Source organism: Prionailurus viverrinus, chromosome B4, assembly GCF_022837055.1.
Source record: "Prionailurus viverrinus isolate Anna chromosome B4, UM_Priviv_1.0, whole genome shotgun sequence".
Lineage (NCBI taxonomy): Eukaryota > Metazoa > Chordata > Mammalia > Carnivora > Felidae > Prionailurus > Prionailurus viverrinus.
The window spans coordinates 55,594,976-55,612,295 of record NC_062567.1 but is presented as its reverse complement, the minus strand read 5'-3'; the positions used below and the strand labels follow the sequence as shown (position 1 = coordinate 55,612,295).

The 17,320-nt window shown below is 35.7% G+C and overlaps 1 protein-coding gene across 2 annotated transcripts in view; it reads left to right on the top strand.

The window, feature by feature from the left end:
- The window catches only part of KRAS (KRAS proto-oncogene, GTPase), a 40,890-nt gene that overhangs the window by 7,615 nt on the left and 15,955 nt on the right, over positions 1 to 17,320 (top strand). For both annotated transcript variants that reach the window (XM_047866805.1, XM_047866804.1), the window contains exons 3-4: positions 14,874 to 15,052; positions 16,549 to 16,708. In XM_047866805.1, the coding sequence (XP_047722761.1) occupies positions 14,874 to 15,052; positions 16,549 to 16,708 (339 nt within the window). The remainder of the gene's footprint in view (positions 1 to 14,873; positions 15,053 to 16,548; positions 16,709 to 17,320) is intronic.

The window sequence follows — 17,320 nt, the reverse complement described above, 5'->3', positions numbered from 1 at the left end:
TTTTTTATATTAATTACAGAATTTATTTTACTTGCTGAATAAGGCATTATAGAGAGAACATTTATAACATTAAACCAATATTGAAGAGTGGTGTGGGAAAAGCGTTGGATAATGTTGTCGACTGTTATTTTTCTGGTTTTATACATATGTATCAGGAGTTATCAATGAGGGGTGGGTGACTTGCTTCCCAGGGGACATTTGGCAATACCTAGAGATATTTTTGGTTGTCACAACTTGAGAAGGGGGACTGCTCCTGGCATCTGTGATCTAGAGGTGGAGGCAGGGATGCTGTTAAACTTCCTACAGTGCAGAGACAGCTCCCACAGCAAATTATCTGGCTCCAAGTGACAGAAGTGCTGAGGTTGAGACACTCCCATGTGTTAAAGATCTCTTTGTCAAATTCAAGTCTCTGAATAAGCTTTACGTTAGATATACTAACATAACACAGATTTAAACTTTACCTTTTCTAAACTAATAGTGTATTAGCTTATTCTAGTGTTCTGTTAAAACGTTTTTAAAATAAGGTAGACAGCAATTTTGTACATGCATTTTTCTTCAGAGCTTTGGCCAGCTTTCCCCCTTTTCAAGTGAGTGCCCTCTACTGGTCAATTTATTCACTTTCATTATAAATAACAATGAAATACCAACTTTATTTTTTATTTTTCCTGTTTAAACTGTGGGCAAAATCAATTTATAACCATGTAACTTTTATTTATTATTTTTTAAATAAATAAAATTTAATTTTTTAAAAGGTCACTTTTTCTTTTTTGGGGGGAGAGAGAGTGAGAGAACGAGCATGAGTGGGAGAGAGGGTCAGAGAGAGAGAATCTTAAGCAGGCTCCCCATGGGGCTTGATCCATGACCCTGGGATCATGACCTGAGCTGAAATCAAGAGTTGGACACTCAACCAACCGAGCCACCCAGGTGCCCCATAATTTTTTTTTAAGTCTTATTTTATATGATTAATTTTTTAAAGTTTAAAATATCACCTTTATTCTCTGCTAATATTAAGACTACTATGTGGATGAGTTAGGTTTCACTAATGAAATATGTAGGTGAATTATTTTTAACTAAGAAAGGAAATGTGGCAGTGAAGGAGAAAATAGGGTGGTCGGTTGTTAACACTGACGTTACTTTGAGGGAGTAAAAAGTGGCACTTTAACTCTGAATTTCTTCACGCACACAGGAGCTACACTACAGTTCAAAGCCTAGTGATGTGCTACATGGGTGTTAAGGGCATTTGTAAAGTGGCGAATTGTGAAAGTTCACATTTTGTAGATTTGTATAGTACTGTGGAATAGTTGTGAGCACCTGATTTTTAAAATAAAGTAACATAAAATTCAGGCTCTGTTTAGGTCAATTTAAGAATAAATATTTACTTAATAATAATAACTGCTTATTTAGATGTTAATGTTAAAAATTATCAGATATGTTTTATTCCAACTTTTTTTGGTCCAACAACTGGATTTTTATAAATACAAAGCTTTACAGATATACAGTGAAAGTTGGTAATGGAAGTAAGTGAAAGGAAAAAAATGTTTTTATGATTTGGCATCTCTTAAGATTCTGTTCTTTTTTTTAATTTTTTTTTTTTAACGTTTTATTTATTTTTGAGACAGAGAGAGACAGAGCATGAACGGGGCAGGGGCAGAGAGAGAGGGAGACACAGAATTCGAAGCAGGCTCCAGGCTCTGAGCCATCAGCCCAGAGCCCGACGCGGGGCTCGGACTCATGGACCGCGAGATTGTGACCTGAGCTGAAGTCGGACGCTTAACCGACTGAGCCACCCAGGCGCCCCTCTTAAGATTCTGTTCTTAATAATGCACCTAATTCCTTAATTCCATGATTATTATTCAGTGCCCACTCTGTACCATGCAGGCTTCCTTGGGGCTGGAGATACATTGAGCAAAAGGGACCAGATCTCACTGTCTTCATGAAGCTTATTGGTCTTAGATCTATTTTGAAAAGCAGTGCTTCTAGATAATGATCCTCATTCTGTTTAATTTGGAGCTTTAATTTAAGCTTTGTGCTTTAGGAGGGCATTAGATTTCTTGCATCTCTTTTAACTATATTGTCAAAGAGTGCATAGGTTTATGGAATAGTTGTATTGTAATCTTAATAGAATTAGTATAAATGGGTAGTAAAAATAAAATATTTGAGAGGATTAAGTAGGGACACAGTGCTTATGTTAGGTAATTTTTCAACTTCTTATTTTGAAATTTTTCAGACTGTGGGAAAGTAGTACAATGAATACCTGTTACCCTTAAACAGGCTACATTGATTTGGTTAAGGTGATGTCTATCAGTTTTCTCTCTGTAAAGGTATCTTCTTTTTCTTTAATATGTGCCCTGTGGGGAGATGCTTTGAGACTATAAGTATCCTATTCTCCCAACATACTTGCACTCAGTGGGATATAGCATCCACTGATAATTCTTGCCAGAATAAATTACTACCATAGTGGTTGCAAAATAGTAGATCATCTTATAACCCTGTTATTACTTCTACATTTATTAGTTGACAATCTACCATAAATAAGGGCTCTCTCTTTTCTCTCTCCTTATTTGTTTTTTTCTTATTTGTATTAGTGTGGATGCCTGGATTCTTTTTTTATTCAATGTGTTAAAGTCTACTACTGTAGTTATTGGTTTTGATCTCAAATTTGTTTTTGATATGGCCAGTGGAATCCCTTTCAAGTTGGCCTCTGTATCCATTGACATGTCTCTTATAAGATTCTGAGCTCTTCATTTTCTGGCACAGTGTGCTAGGTTCACCTTGTACTTTCCTGTCTTCAGTGTGGATTCAGCCATTTGTCCAAAGCGTCCTAATTCCTTTTAGTGGGGAGTGGTACTTAGAAATTAAGACCTAGATGTTGGAGTGGCGTCTGGCTGACTCAGTTGGTAGAGCATGCAGCTCTTGATCTTGCGGTCAGAGTTTGAGCCCCACGTTGAGAATAGAGATTACTTAAAAAAAAAAAAAAAAAGACCTAGATGTTAGGTATTATTTATTGCTGCTGGGGTGTCACTGTTTCTAGACCCTTCTGAGGAATATATTTATTTAAAAATCATGAGTTCATTCTTCCTCACCTTCCTCCGTTAATTTTATTTCTCCCATGGTGAGAGGTTCTGGTTCTACCTTGTATAAATTTTACTGTTTTCTATATCCGACAGCTGTTGAAATAAAATAATACCAATCTTAAATCCTGGTTCTTGCAGTATTATTATTTTGGGGGTGGGGGTAGAGAGAGGGGCAGAGGATCTGAAGCAAGCTCTGCGCTGACAGGCTGACAGCAGTGAGACTGATGTGGGGCTCAAACTCAACGAACCGTGAGATCATGACCTGAGCCAAAGTCGGGCACTCAACCAACTGAGCCACCCAGGTGCCCCTCTTGCAGTATTATTTTAAGTAAAACAGGTTGAGTGAATTAACATTAGGTTAGCTTTTATATTTGTGGTATTGGGATTAAATATTTTTCTCCATTGAGAAAAGTAGGATCCTTTTTGTTTTCAAACTATCTTAAACCATTTAAGAAAACATTTAGGAAAAGATGGAGCAGTTTGGGTACATGAAAATTAAGACATCATTAACAAAAATACACGGAAACCTGAGAAAAGTATTTGCATCATATATCAATCAGGAAGCTCTCATATATAAATTAGAAAAAAGCAAACACCCAATCGGAATAAAAAGAGGCTAAGGATATAAATAGCCAACCTATCCATCAAAAATAAAGTAAAATGAATGACATAGATACCTCATTAATATAGAAATACAAGTTCAAACAATAAATAACACTTTTTACTTTGATATTGGCTAAGATTATAATGTTAGGGGTGCTGGGAAGAGTGCGTAGGCAAGTGTATGTACTCCTTATGAGGTAGTGGAGTGTACCTTGTTATAAACTTCCTGGAGGTCAGTTTGGCAGTATGTATCAAAATGTAATCTGCATGTTCTTTGACTAAGTAGTTTCTCCTCTAGGAATTTATCCCAAGGATTCGATTGGATAAATGTTTAAGATGTATAATACATGGTAATGTTTATTGCAGTGTTGTTTATGATTTTTAAAAGTGGAAATGACCTACAGGTTACCAGTAGGGAATGGGTAAAATAAATTATGGTATATCTACACAAATTGTATTATACAGTTGTCAAAAAGATTAGGTAGATCTGTATGTACTGTCATTGAAAATTACCCATTGTGTAAATGAAAGCTGCATCATAGTATATTGCATAGAGTGTGATTCCATATAGTATGTAAAAGCAATGTGGATATGTATAGAAAATGTGGTAGGAGTTAAGCCAGACTCATTCTCTGTAATATTTGGTTTTTTAAAATGAGCATATAGGGGCGCCTGGGTGGCGCAGTCGGTTAAGCGTCCGACTTCAGCCAGGTCACGATCTCGCGGTCCGTGAGTTCGAGCCCCGCGTCAGGCTCTGGGCTGATGGCTCGGAGCCTGGAGCCTGTTTCCGATGCTGTGTCTCCCTCTCTCTCTGCCCCTCCCCCGTTCATGCTCTGTCTCTCTCTGTCCCAAAAAAAAAAAAAAAAAAAAAAAAGTTGAAAAAAAAATGAGCATATACTAGAGAGGGGAAAATAAATATTCATTTTTGAGGGAGAAAAGTCACTAACATGGTGGATACCTTTAAATTACTTCATAATTTACTTTCTTTCTTTTAAAGATTCAACACATTGGATAATGCAGATGTATCTTGGATAATGAAATTGGTACTAGGCCAGTTAAAGAATAGCTGAGAGATATATAATACAGAACATGAAAATTATATTGGCATTTGTAATTATTAAGATTGGATCTGTGATTGGTCCTGCTTCACATTCTGTCCTTGGCATCAAGTGATAATTTATGGCAAGATGCCACATGACTTCAATAGATTACAGGTGTATGCTTATTGTATCTTTATTTTCAAAATCTGTTATGCAAATTTTCCTTGAGTTTATTCAGATTTTTGAACCAGCTTTATCTCTTGGAAGTAGTGCACCTTTTATTCTCTCTAGTCTTAAGCTAAGATTCAACATTCTCATCATTTTAAGTATTCCTCACTTAGTAGAAAAACGTTTGTTTTCTTTATTTTTACTTGTAATCAATCAATGTCTTAATCAAAAATTCTGTCATGAGAACCCTAATCAAAACAGAGATCCTTTGTCATCTTCAGAGTTTTAGCTTTCCTTCCCTGGAGCTTGCCCCAGCTCGATTATATGTATTTTGAAATACGGTGACCAGTTTTGCAAAAAGTAGTCCAAGTGTAGATGTTCAGTGATCTTATAAAAACAGGATACTGCTGTTGCCATATAGTTCCTAGTAGCCAGTGGCCTGCCCCCTGACCTTTTTGGCCTATAATAGCATGTGTAATGTAATCTATAAAAGCATATAGTTACCCTTTTTATAGCACTTTTCATTTTATAAAGGAGTTTCATAGTTTTTAATCCTAACCTGTATACAAAGTCCTGTATGTTATTATTTACCTACTTTTACTGCTGAAGGACAATGGCTTAGAGTATGTGAGTATGTGAGACATTAGGTAGTTTGTCGACACTCACACTAGAACTTAGTGAAGTTCCGCGGCTGCCCATAGCCTAGCCTATTTCTGGCCTAGATTTCTGTCCTGAGCATCAGATCTCTATATCAAGCTGCCTCCGGGTCAAACCCATAAGCGTAGGGAATTTGACATGCCCCAGATTGAACTCATCTTTTCCTCTAGTCTTCCCCTTCGGTTCCTATGCCCAGTCAGTAAACTGCCATTAAAAAAATTGAGATATTATTCATATAGCCTAAAATTCATCCTTTTAAAATATACATTTCAGTGGTTTTTAGTATATTCATGAAGTTATATGACCATAACATTTTTGTCACCCCAAAAAGAAGCCCAATACCCATTAGCCGTCACTCCTTAGTCCCTTCTCCTGCTAGCTGCTGGCCACAACTAATTTACTTTCTCTGTGGATTTTCCTATTCTGAATATTTCATAAAATTGGAATCATACAATATGTGGCCTTTTGTGTTTGGGCTGCTTTCATGTAGTGTAATGTTTTCAAGGTCCATCCATGTTATCACATGGTTCAATACTTTATTCCTTTTTATGGCTGAATAATATTCTGTTGTGTGGATATTACCATACTTTGTTAATCAATTAGTTCATGGGCATTTAGATTGTTTCCTCTTTTTGGCTATTTTGAATAATGTTGCTGTAAACATTGGTGTACACTTTTGTGTGTGAATATACATTTTCAGTTCTCTTGGGTATATACCTAGAAGTAGAATTGCTGAGTCACGTGGTATCTTTATGTTTAACTGTTTGAACAGCTGTCAGACTCTTCCACAGTGGTTGCAATATTTACATTCCTACCAGCAATGTATGAGGGTAGTTCTGCCAATTTTACCCATTAAATAGTTCTCAAAACTATTTAGTCTTCTCCATCTATACTGTTGTTTCTGTCTTCAGGTTCTGTCATTTCTTGTAATAGTTTTTTAATACTCCTAGCCTCCAACCTGGTTCCTTTCTATAATTTTTCATAATCTAATAGTGAACCTGCTAAATCTGATTTTCCTTTCTACTTAAAAACCTTCCAGTAATTTAGTATAAGTAGAGTTCAAAATTCCTTGATGTGGCAGACAAGACCCTCCATAAGCTGACCTCTTGATTGTGGAGTTTCACTTCTACTTACCAGTAATTCCTCTAAGTTAAAGTTGTATTGAACATCTTTGTTCCATGTACTCAACATAGTGTTCGTGTTTCTATGCATTCTCTTTGCTCCTTGCTGCCTGGAGCCGCTGGTCTTTCTTAATTCATACAAGCAGAGTTGATCTCTTCTTCCTGTGTGCCACCATTGTGCTTTGTCCAGCACATGGCATTGCATTTATTTCACTGAGTTTTAATTGTCTGTATATCATATCTCTTCTAGCAGTCCTAGCTCTTTGAGGTCCAAAACTTTAGAATTCCTGGCATAATATATGATACTTACTAGATATTTTTGTAAGTGTCCCTATGATGCAAGAGAGAATCAAGTGGGTAGGTGGGAATGAGTTCATAAGCCTGTGTTTATATCTCTCAAATTCCATGTTTCTTCCCTACTATAATTCCAACGTACTAGGCAGTTATACAGGATTTTAGCTGTCTTTGAGAACTAGCTTTCTATAACAATCTTTGATGGCTTATAACCAGTAGTGTGGACCACATTATTCTATGAAGGATGCAAATAATCTTTTGGAAGAGTAGCAAAATACTTGAGCATTAAAGGAGTAAAAGTGAGTTTCTCCTTTTTTCTTATAGATGTTATTTAGTAGTATGTGAAAAGTACTTATGGTACTTAACGCATTAAGAAAACCTTATTAAACATTTCAAGGGGCGCCTGGGCGGCTCAGTCGGGTAAGTGTCCGATTCAGCTCAGGTCATGATCTCGCGGTCTGTGGGTTCGAGCCCCGCGTCGGGCTCTGTGCTGACAGCTCAGAGCCTGGAGCCTGTTTCAGATTCTGTGTCTCCCTCTCTCTGACCCTCCCGCATTCATGCTCTGTCTCTCTCTGTCTCAAAAATAAATAAAGGTTAAAAAATTTTTTTTCAAAAGTAAATCCCCAAATAATACTTTAGCTCACATTTTCAGCAGTCCTGTTCATGTTTACAAGAGCATCTGATGGAATCAGCAGCATGAAGAAGGAGATTAAATGGGTTAATGATTATAATATGCTTATCACAGTATCTGAATACTATTTTGTTGTTGTTTACTATGGTGTCTTCCCATGTCAGGGGTTCACTGCCTGAGTTGGAAAACTAAATTGAGTGTGTTAAAAGGTGAACATACTGAGTAACTTGGTTACTATTAATTATAATAGAAAATTGACAAAGTGATGTCTTGGTCCATGAGTTTATCTCATCTTGAATGATTTAGTCTTAATTCTCAAATTCCTCTAATGGTTCTACAGATAAATTTCTATGCATAAAACAGCATTTAAAGGTGTTTTAACAATCTTGAAAACACTTTTAAAAAATTATACAAGTCAGTGCAAAAAAAAAGATGAAAATTCCAAGTGGGCAAAGGACACATGTGATGGGAGTAAATATGGAAATATGAAAAAATCCTATATAACATTATTAGTCCTCAAAGAAATGGATATTAAAACAGTAAGAATTTTTAGCTTAATAAATGGACAGAAATTTAAAGAAAAATAAAAGTATAAAATCTATTGTTAGTGAGTGATGATGAAGCTGGTACACTCTTAATGTTGTATGGAAAATTTGATACTGAACACAATGTATGCACCAACCAGCTTTTTCATATCTTAACATTCTGCCACATTTGGTGTAGATCCTTTTTCTTTTTCAAGATACAAAACTTAATACAGTTAAAGGCCCCTGTGATCTCTGTAGTCTTACTCTCTTCCCTCCCATGTTTTTAAATCTTTCTTATATATTGTTTTGTTTGTATTTTTACATTAAAGCTTTCATATTATATGAAAGTTGCTTGAATACATTTAAAAAAAAATTTTTTTTTTCAACGTTTTTATTTATTTTTGGGACAGAGAGAGACAGAGCATGAACGGGGGAGGGGCAGAGAGAGAGAGGGAGACACAGAATCGGAAACAGGCTCCAGGCTCTGAGCCATCAGCCCAGAGCCTGACGCGGGGCTCGAACTCCCGGACCGCGAGATCGTGACCTGGCTGAAGTCGGACGCTTAACCGACTGCGCCACCCAGGCGCCCCAAAAGTTGCTTGAATACATTTATTAAGAGTCTTGATATAATTTTAAAATTTACAACTTCATTGTTCTAATATAATTTACAGTATCTTAAACTTGTGCTTATTTGTAGAAGACTGTGTTATAGTGTGTGCGTTTATTTACATTGAATGGATTCATTCATTTATTTAACAGGCAGTACTGATTACCCACTGTATTCAAGACTTTACACATGAGGTGTATAGTGGTGAGCAGAGCAGATGTGTGCCCCAACCATTATGGATGGTATATAGATAGTAATTAAACAATTAAACAAACAAAAAAAAAACATAGTTACAAATTATAATACATGCTGTGAAGGAAATATAGAGGTGCTGAAGAAGTGGTAAGCCCTTTGGATTTTATTTTTAAAAAGGAAGGGATGCTGTTAGAAGACTTTAAGCAAGCGAGTGACATGATTTAGCTGACATTTAAAAACGATCACTAGCTGCTCTGTGGAGAACATATCTTAAGAGTAACAATAGGGATCCCTGCTAGGAAGCAGTTGTAAGAAATTGCATGAGACCAGATAGTTGTCATAGACTAAGGGGATGGTAGTGGTGGTGGTCGATGCTTGGATTTGAAGTATATTTTGAAAACAGTAAATGGCATAAGGTTGTGAGTCAGTATTAAATGCCTATGTAATCTTTCTTTGTAAGACATCTTAGGATGCCATTTTAGGTATATGTCTATTTTCACTGTCATTAAAAAAAAAAAAATAAACCCTTTTTCCTTAGCACATTTACCAGAAGGGGTATTATTTTGTCAAAGGCTGTGAACATTTGTATAGCTCTTGGTAAATATCGTAATTGCTTTCCAAAAGGATTGTGCCTGTTTATTGTTATCGCCAGATAACTACGATTAACTACTATCTACGATTAACTTTTTCCGGCATGGTAGATTTCATTTAGTATTTCAGTATTTCAGTAAATTAAAAAATAGCACTTTGGCCAGGAGTGAAGGGAAATATATGGAATAACTTTCGTTCATTTTATTATGTTGAATTAATTTAAGTGGCTTTATCCTCATTTGCAAAGGATGTTAGTAACTTATGTACCTGATATGAAAGTTTATTCTCTTTGAAAGGCTGGAAATAATACTCATGAAAAATGTAAAGTCTTCTGGCACCTGGCTGGCTCAGTTGGTAGAGCATGGGACCCTTGATCTCAGCAGGGCCATGAGTTTGAGCCCCACACTGGACATAGAGCTTACTTTAAAAACAAGAAAGTAGGGGTGCCAGGGTGGCTCAGTTGGTTAAGCATCTGGCTCTTGGTTTTGGCTTGGGTCATGATCTCATAGTTCTTGGGATCGAGCCCCTCATCAGGCTCTGTGCTGATAGCGCAGAGCCTGCTTGGGATTCTCTCTTTCCCTCTTTGTCTGCCCTCGCCCTGCTTCTGCATGTTCTTTCTCTCTCTCAAAATAAATAAATAAAACTTAAAAAAAAAGTAAAAATTTTGAAAAAAGTAAAGTCTTGATCTTTTTCTTGCTTCATTCTTAACTGGTTTCATTATAGAACCTATGTTTTAAAATTGGTTAGGCTTTGATAACTTGTACTTTTACAAAGTGGTGATTTTTTTTTTATAGATGAAAAGAACAAATAATATTAGTTGAGAATACTTCAGATTTGTGAAGTTATTTTATTAGCTTAGAGCAGGGGTTGGTAAACTTTTCTCTAAAGGGTCACAGTGGTCTTTGTCGCATAATCTTTGCTTTTTTTTTTTTTTTTTTTTAATAACCATTTAAAAGCATAAAAACTATTCTTAGCTAGTGGGCCATGAAAAAACAGGTGGGCAGAATTTGGCCTGTGGGCCAGTAGTTTGCTGAACCCTTAGACTCTAATCTTGGGAAAGAGTCTTCATTGATGTAAATTTTTTCTACCTCCATATATTTCTTTTCTTATGGCTAACCTGAAGTTAGAACAAAATCTTTAGTATTTATATATCATTTTTGCTTGCTTTCTGCTTTGTATACTTCATCATTTAACACTTTGTTCTTAAGCTTCTGCCAAGTTGCACTGCCTTTTTATATAGCTCAGTGACTGATTGCACTTCTAAGGATGACTGTAGTTAAAATTAGCTTTGGAAATACTGAATTTCTAACCTAAATCTATTATTTCTAATCAGGATATTCTACTCCATTGCACATAAGTAGGTTGTAGATTACTTTTTTCAGTAACTAAATGTGACTCCTAACTTTGCTGGCAATTTTGTTAGGGTTTAGAAGGGAAAAGATAATGGGAATGAAATACATCAGTGAATAGGGACTGCTTTTCCAGTTTCTCGGTCCCTTTGATGGAGTATTCATCAAAAATGAAAAATGTTTAAAAAATTTATAGATGGGAATCACTGAGGTACATCTTGGAGGAATTCTGTGTGGACAGATGGTGAGTAATCCCCCAGCCACACATTAGGTATAGATTTTGGTGGCTCCAGAAGACTATGGTCCTTAACTTTATTATTGGTAGAAATTTTTAGATGTGAAGACTAAGTAAACTTTCAACTCTAAGGTTAACCTAAGTTAGAATTGGTAAGTGAAGAATGTGAGGTGATAGCAATAGGTAAAGAAAGTCTTTCATCTGTAGCTACACCTGGGTAACGAACGGATTGACTAAGACACTGTACTTTACTCTCAATTCCTGCTCTTTCATCACATTTCAAAAATACTGGTTTTCAATTTATAATATACAGGAGTTCTTTCAAGTACTTAGTTAAGGGAATAGGCTTAAAAAATCCTACCAGATGTTCAAATCTTTAGTAAGAAGCTTCTTTTTTAGAAAATCAATACCCATCCTGGGCACCTGGGTGGCTTAGTCAGTTAAGTGTCCATCAGCTTACGTCATGATCTCACAGTTTGTGGGTTCGAGCCCCACGTCAGGCTTTTTCCTGACAGCTCAGAGTCTGGAGCCTGCTTTGGATTCTCTGTCTCCCCCTTTCTCTGTTCCTCTCCTGCTCATGCTCTCTGTCTCTCAAAAATAAACATTTAAAAAAAAAGGGGGGTGGCGCCTGGGTGGCTCAGTCGGTTGAGCGTCCGACTTTGGCTCAGGTCATGATCTCGCGGTCCGTTGGTTCAAGCCCCGCGTCGGGCTCTGTGCTGACAGCTTGGAGCCTGGAGCCTGTTTCGGATTCTGTGTCTCCCTCTCTCTCTGACCCTCCCACACTCATGCTCTGTCTCTCTCTCTCTCTCTCTCTCTCTCTCTCTCTGTCAAAAATAAATTAAAAAAAAAAAAAATTAAAAAAAATCGATACCCCTCCTTTTTTTCTCTCTGAAGAGATAATTCATTTTATTATAGACAATTTGGAAGATATAGTTACTTTAAAAGATAACCATGACATCATAGTCTAATATGGTAGTCTTTCACACTTTTAAAATTGAAAGTCATAGGGAAAAAAAATGAAAAAACAAAAAAGGTTGGGCGTGCCTGGGTGGCTCAGTTGGTTGGGTGTCCAACTTCAGCTCAGGTCATGATCTCACGGTTCGTGAGTTTGAGCCCTGCGTCAGGCTCTGCTGGCAGCTCAGAGCCTAGAGCCTGTTTTGGATTCTGTGTCTCCCTCTTTCTCTGCCCTTCCCCTGCTCACTGTCTGTCTCTCTCAAAAATAAATAAACATTAAAAAAAATTTTAAATTAAAAGTCATAGGGGTGCCTCATCTGGTTAAGCATCTGACTCTTGGTTTTTCAGCTCAGGTCATGATCTCACGGTTCATGAGCCCCACTAACAGCATGGAGCCTGCTTGGGATTCTCTCTCACCCTCTTTCTCTCTGCCCTCCCCCACTCGTACTGTCTCTTTCTCTCTCTCTCAAAATAAACAAATAAACTTAAAAAAAAAAAGATTTCAATGCATTAAGAAAAAATTAAAAGTCATAGAAAGGAATATGTTTAATGTAGCATCTAGTACCAAAAAAAAAGATAGGTATTTCTTTATCAAAAACATAGCCTTTTAACATTTTGGTGTATATATCACCAGTTTTAAAATAATACATACAGATACATGTATATAGATATATTCGTATATTTGGGATCATGCTACACATATATATCTTTGTGTTCTATAAAGAATTTTCAAATATTTTACCAAAAACATGATTTTTAATGACCATTCTTTTTTTTTTAATGATAGAATGGTCTATGTAGTAATTCATGAACTAAGGGCACTTTAATACTATAGCCCACATGTGGAACAATAAGAAATAATAAGTCCTTGGTTTACACTTTATACCCATTTTCAGCCCTCCCTCTTATTCCATGACTTCACCTTGCACCGTCCCTTTCCCTTTTTTTTTTTAGTCCTATTTTGGCAGAAAGTACATGAAGTCTTAAGTATTAATCAAAAGTCAGAGGAAAATAAAATTTTCATTTTAATATTCTATAATGTTATCTACTCCCTTTCCTTTATTCAGTCTTAGAGTTGCAAAATCTCTTTAAGATATTCATCTTTCTCCCTCCCTTTCTTGATGCCCCTTTTAATAGAGGCCCCACAGAATTTGCAGATAAAGCAGTCATGCTCTCTAGAGTTATCATAGTATCTATCTGGCTGTTAGATATTTCCAGGATTTCAGAAATGGGTAAGTGCATCAAAATCCTCAGTACTGACCTTGCTCTTATGTATTCTTTTGACTGTTAAGTAAATAAATGCGTGACAATTATTTGTAAATTTTTTGCCATTCTAAATCATCATGAATAACAGAGTTGGTAGAGCTCTCCCATTTCTGTAATAATTATTTTCTTTAATAGAGCATTGGTGGGGGGGGCACCTGGGTGGCTCAGTCAGTTAAGCATCTGACTTCAGCTCAGGTCATGCTCTCGCGGTTTGTGAGTTTGAGCCCCGCATCGGGCTCTGTGCTGACAGCTCAGAGCCTGGAGCCTGCTTCGAATTCTGTGTCTCCCTCTCTCGCTGCCCCTCCCCCGTTCACACTCTGTCCTGTTTCTCTCTCTCTCTCTCTCTCTCACTCTCAAAAATAAACATTAAAAAAAATAATAGAATATTCGGGTCATTTTGTTAATAATATGAATACTTGCATTGTTGAATCTCTGTATAACACTTTTTTATAAATCTTTTTTTTAAATTGTGGTATGGTGTATGTATCTTATATATAATATATATTTTATATGTCATTGCAGCCATTCTTGAATGTACAATTCAGTGTCATTAAGTAAATTCACAATGTTGAGCAGCCATTAGCTCTATTTCCAGAAGTTTTTCATCATCCCAAACTGAGACTCTGTGCCCATTAAACAATAAAATCCCCTCTCTCCGTGTCTGGTATAACCTCTATTCTACTCTTTGTCTCTGTGACTTTACCTATTTTAGGTATCTCATGTAAGTGGAATCATAGATATTTGCCTTTTTGTGTGGCTTATTTCACTTAACACAATGTTTTGCAAGTTTCTTTTATATTGTAACATATGTCAGAATTTCTTTTTAGGGCTGAATAAAATTCCACTGTGTATATATTCTACGTTTTGGCTATTGTAAATAATGCTGTGATGAACATTGGCATACAAGTATCTGTTTGATTTCCTGCTTTAATTCTTTTGGTTATATATGTAGAAGCAGAATTGATGGATCATATGGTAATTCTGTTAAACTTGTTGAGGAACTGCAAAACTATTTTCCACAGTGGCTTCACCATTTTCCATTCCTACCAGCAATGTATAAAGTTTCCAGTTTCTCCACATCCTTGCTAACACTTGTTTTCCTTTTTTTTTTTTTTTTTTTAAATAATAACCATCCTGGGTGGTATCTAACTCTTGATTTTGGCTCAGGTCATGATCTCACGGTTTGGTTCATGGGATCAAACCCCACATCAGGCTGTTCGCTGACAGTGTGGAGCCTGCTTAGGATTCTCTTTCTCCCTCTCTCTTTGCCCCTCCCCTGCTCATGCTCTTTCTCTGAAAATAAATAAAGTTAAAAAAAATAATAGCCATCCTAATGGGTGTGAAATGGTAGCTCCTTGTGGTTTTGATTTGCATTTCCATAATGATGTGTTGAGCGTCTTTTCATGTGTGTAATGGCCATTGATGTATATTCTTCTGAGGAAGAAGGGCCCTTTGCCCAGTTTTGAATTGGGTTGTCTTTTTGTTGTTGAGTTGTGCATAACACCTTTTTAAAAGTAAAAGGTGCACCATAATAATCCAGACTGTGTTTCTCCCTTCTCAGGATTCCTACAGGAAACAAGTAGTAATTGATGGAGAAACCTGTCTCTTGGATATTCTCGACACAGCAGGTCAAGAGGAGTACAGTGCAATGAGGGACCAGTACATGAGGACTGGGGAGGGCTTTCTTTGTGTATTTGCCATAAATAATACTAAATCATTTGAAGATATTCACCACTATAGGTGGGTTTAAATTGATAATAAAATGACATTGAGGAGTAATTATTTATATCCTTCATTTCCTGAGTCTTTGCTGACTACCATCTGCTAATTATCTAATTTGAATTTTAAAATAATAATGAGGTAGGCATTATATCCCTGTTTTACAAATGAAGTTCTTGAGGATTAGAGCAGTTGAGTAACTTGTTCCAGATTGCGTAGATGGCAGTGCTGGAATTGAAACTTAGGCTTGTTTGACTTCAAAACCTGTGTTCTTAATCACTGTACACTAGGGTCACAGGGCCTTAAGGTAGAGCCATGATAAAAATGAAAACCATCAACAAAAATACGAAAAGGTAATTGAGGTGGTACCACTCAAATAGCCTTAAAAATAATTGAGTATATTTGGTGTAGAATTTCTTGTAATGGGATAAACATTGGCTGTAGATAAGAAAAACAAACTGAAGCAGTGAAAGATTAAAATACTAGAAAAATTACACTTCATAAAGAATCTGACAAATCTGCATAAAATTGACTTCTTTAAAAGAATCATTGCATTAAATATAGTTTATATTCTATTGCTTTGAGGATGTCCAGTTTTCAAAAAAGTACATATTAAACATCCCATTCATTAGCTATGTTTTATAACAGTGAGTTAGCCCAGTTAAGAGGTTTAACATTTTACCTAATACATTTCTTACAGCATGTTTTCCTTGTAGTCTGGTAATAGAGAAAAAGAAATTTGAGTGGGTGACAATGTTTTTGTAGAATAGTAAATAGGTGTCAATATGTTTGTTAAGCTATAAAGTTTACTTAGCTAATGAGTAGAGGAACTGGGAATCTGAACCAGTTCTAACTCTGTTGTCTTGCTTCTTCCTCCATGCTGTATCTTTGAAATTAACCCAAAATTGTGAAGGAATATAATTTTACCCCAAATTTAAAGTTTATGCACATCTTCTTGGAAAAAAAAAAAAAACACCTTAGAAGGACTTTTAACAGAATAAACAGTATAGTAACATCAATGTTGTCCACGTAGAAATCAGAACCTTTCCACCTTGGTGGTCTCTTTTTTGAGAAAGGTATGTGACAATTAGGTCAGTATCGTAATTTATGTTTTTGTATAAACATTTTAAATTCTGTACATATACATTTAATAACATATACAGGATATGTTTCTAAGGTTATAATTTTAAAAATTAGGTATAGCACTTTTTTGGCTTAAAATTTTTCAATATTTTCTGTTTTATCATTGTGACCTACCTGCGTTTGAACCTATTAGATTGTAGTTTTCCTATATTTCTGGATATTTTATCTTTTAAGAGACACAGAAATTCTCTGTTTAAAATGGAGAAAAAAAATAACTAGATGAAGAAGCAAGGAAAATTTGGTGTGGTGGAAACTAGGAATTACATTAAATGTCTTCTTTCAGCCATATTTTATAAGAAAATTATGGACAATTTTTGAAAGATTTTTTTTTTTGTTACTAATGTCTCCACTGTAACTTGTTTTTTCCTCCCCAGAGAACAAATAAAAAGAGTTAAAGACTCTGAAGATGTACCTATGGTCCTAGTAGGAAATAAATGTGATTTGCCTTCTAGAACAGTAGATACGAAACAGGCTCAGGACTTAGCAAGAAGTTATGGAATTCCTTTTATTGAAACATCAGCAAAGACAAGACAGGTAAGTGAAATTGTAATCAATATGTAATATAGTAATCAATATAGTAATCAGTATCTATTCTCTGCAAACTATATCAGATAATTTTAATCATTAATCATAATTTGCTAATGTATATTCTAGTAACATCATTTTGAGGGCAGGAGGGCAAGAGCATTGATAAATGCACATGCCTGATAGCATAACTGTTATATTATTTAATATAATTTAGTTTTTTCTTTCCATTATGCTAAAATAGGAAAAAAAAAAAAACAATGTTTACTTGGTAAATGTTCTTTTAAGGGTATGAAAGGGCAGCATTTCTTAATCCAGTGTCCATGGTATTACTTTTGGCTTTGGTTTCTTTCCACATTGAACATTTCTCTTAAACTCAGCACATCTTACATTCAGCATTCAAGAAATGTGGGAATTTTTTTTAACTGTTATATTTATAAAGTCAAAGAACAGGGGAACAAATACTGAGTTTCCTATTTTAGAAGTGTTTTGAAGAGTATTAGGTCATGTGTTTCTAGATTAAATTTTGTTGTCTTTGAAGAATTTTACTTCTGTAGACTTTTTTTAAGGATATATTTATTTTTGGAGAAAGTTTTTATTAAAGCAAGAGGATATTTAGAA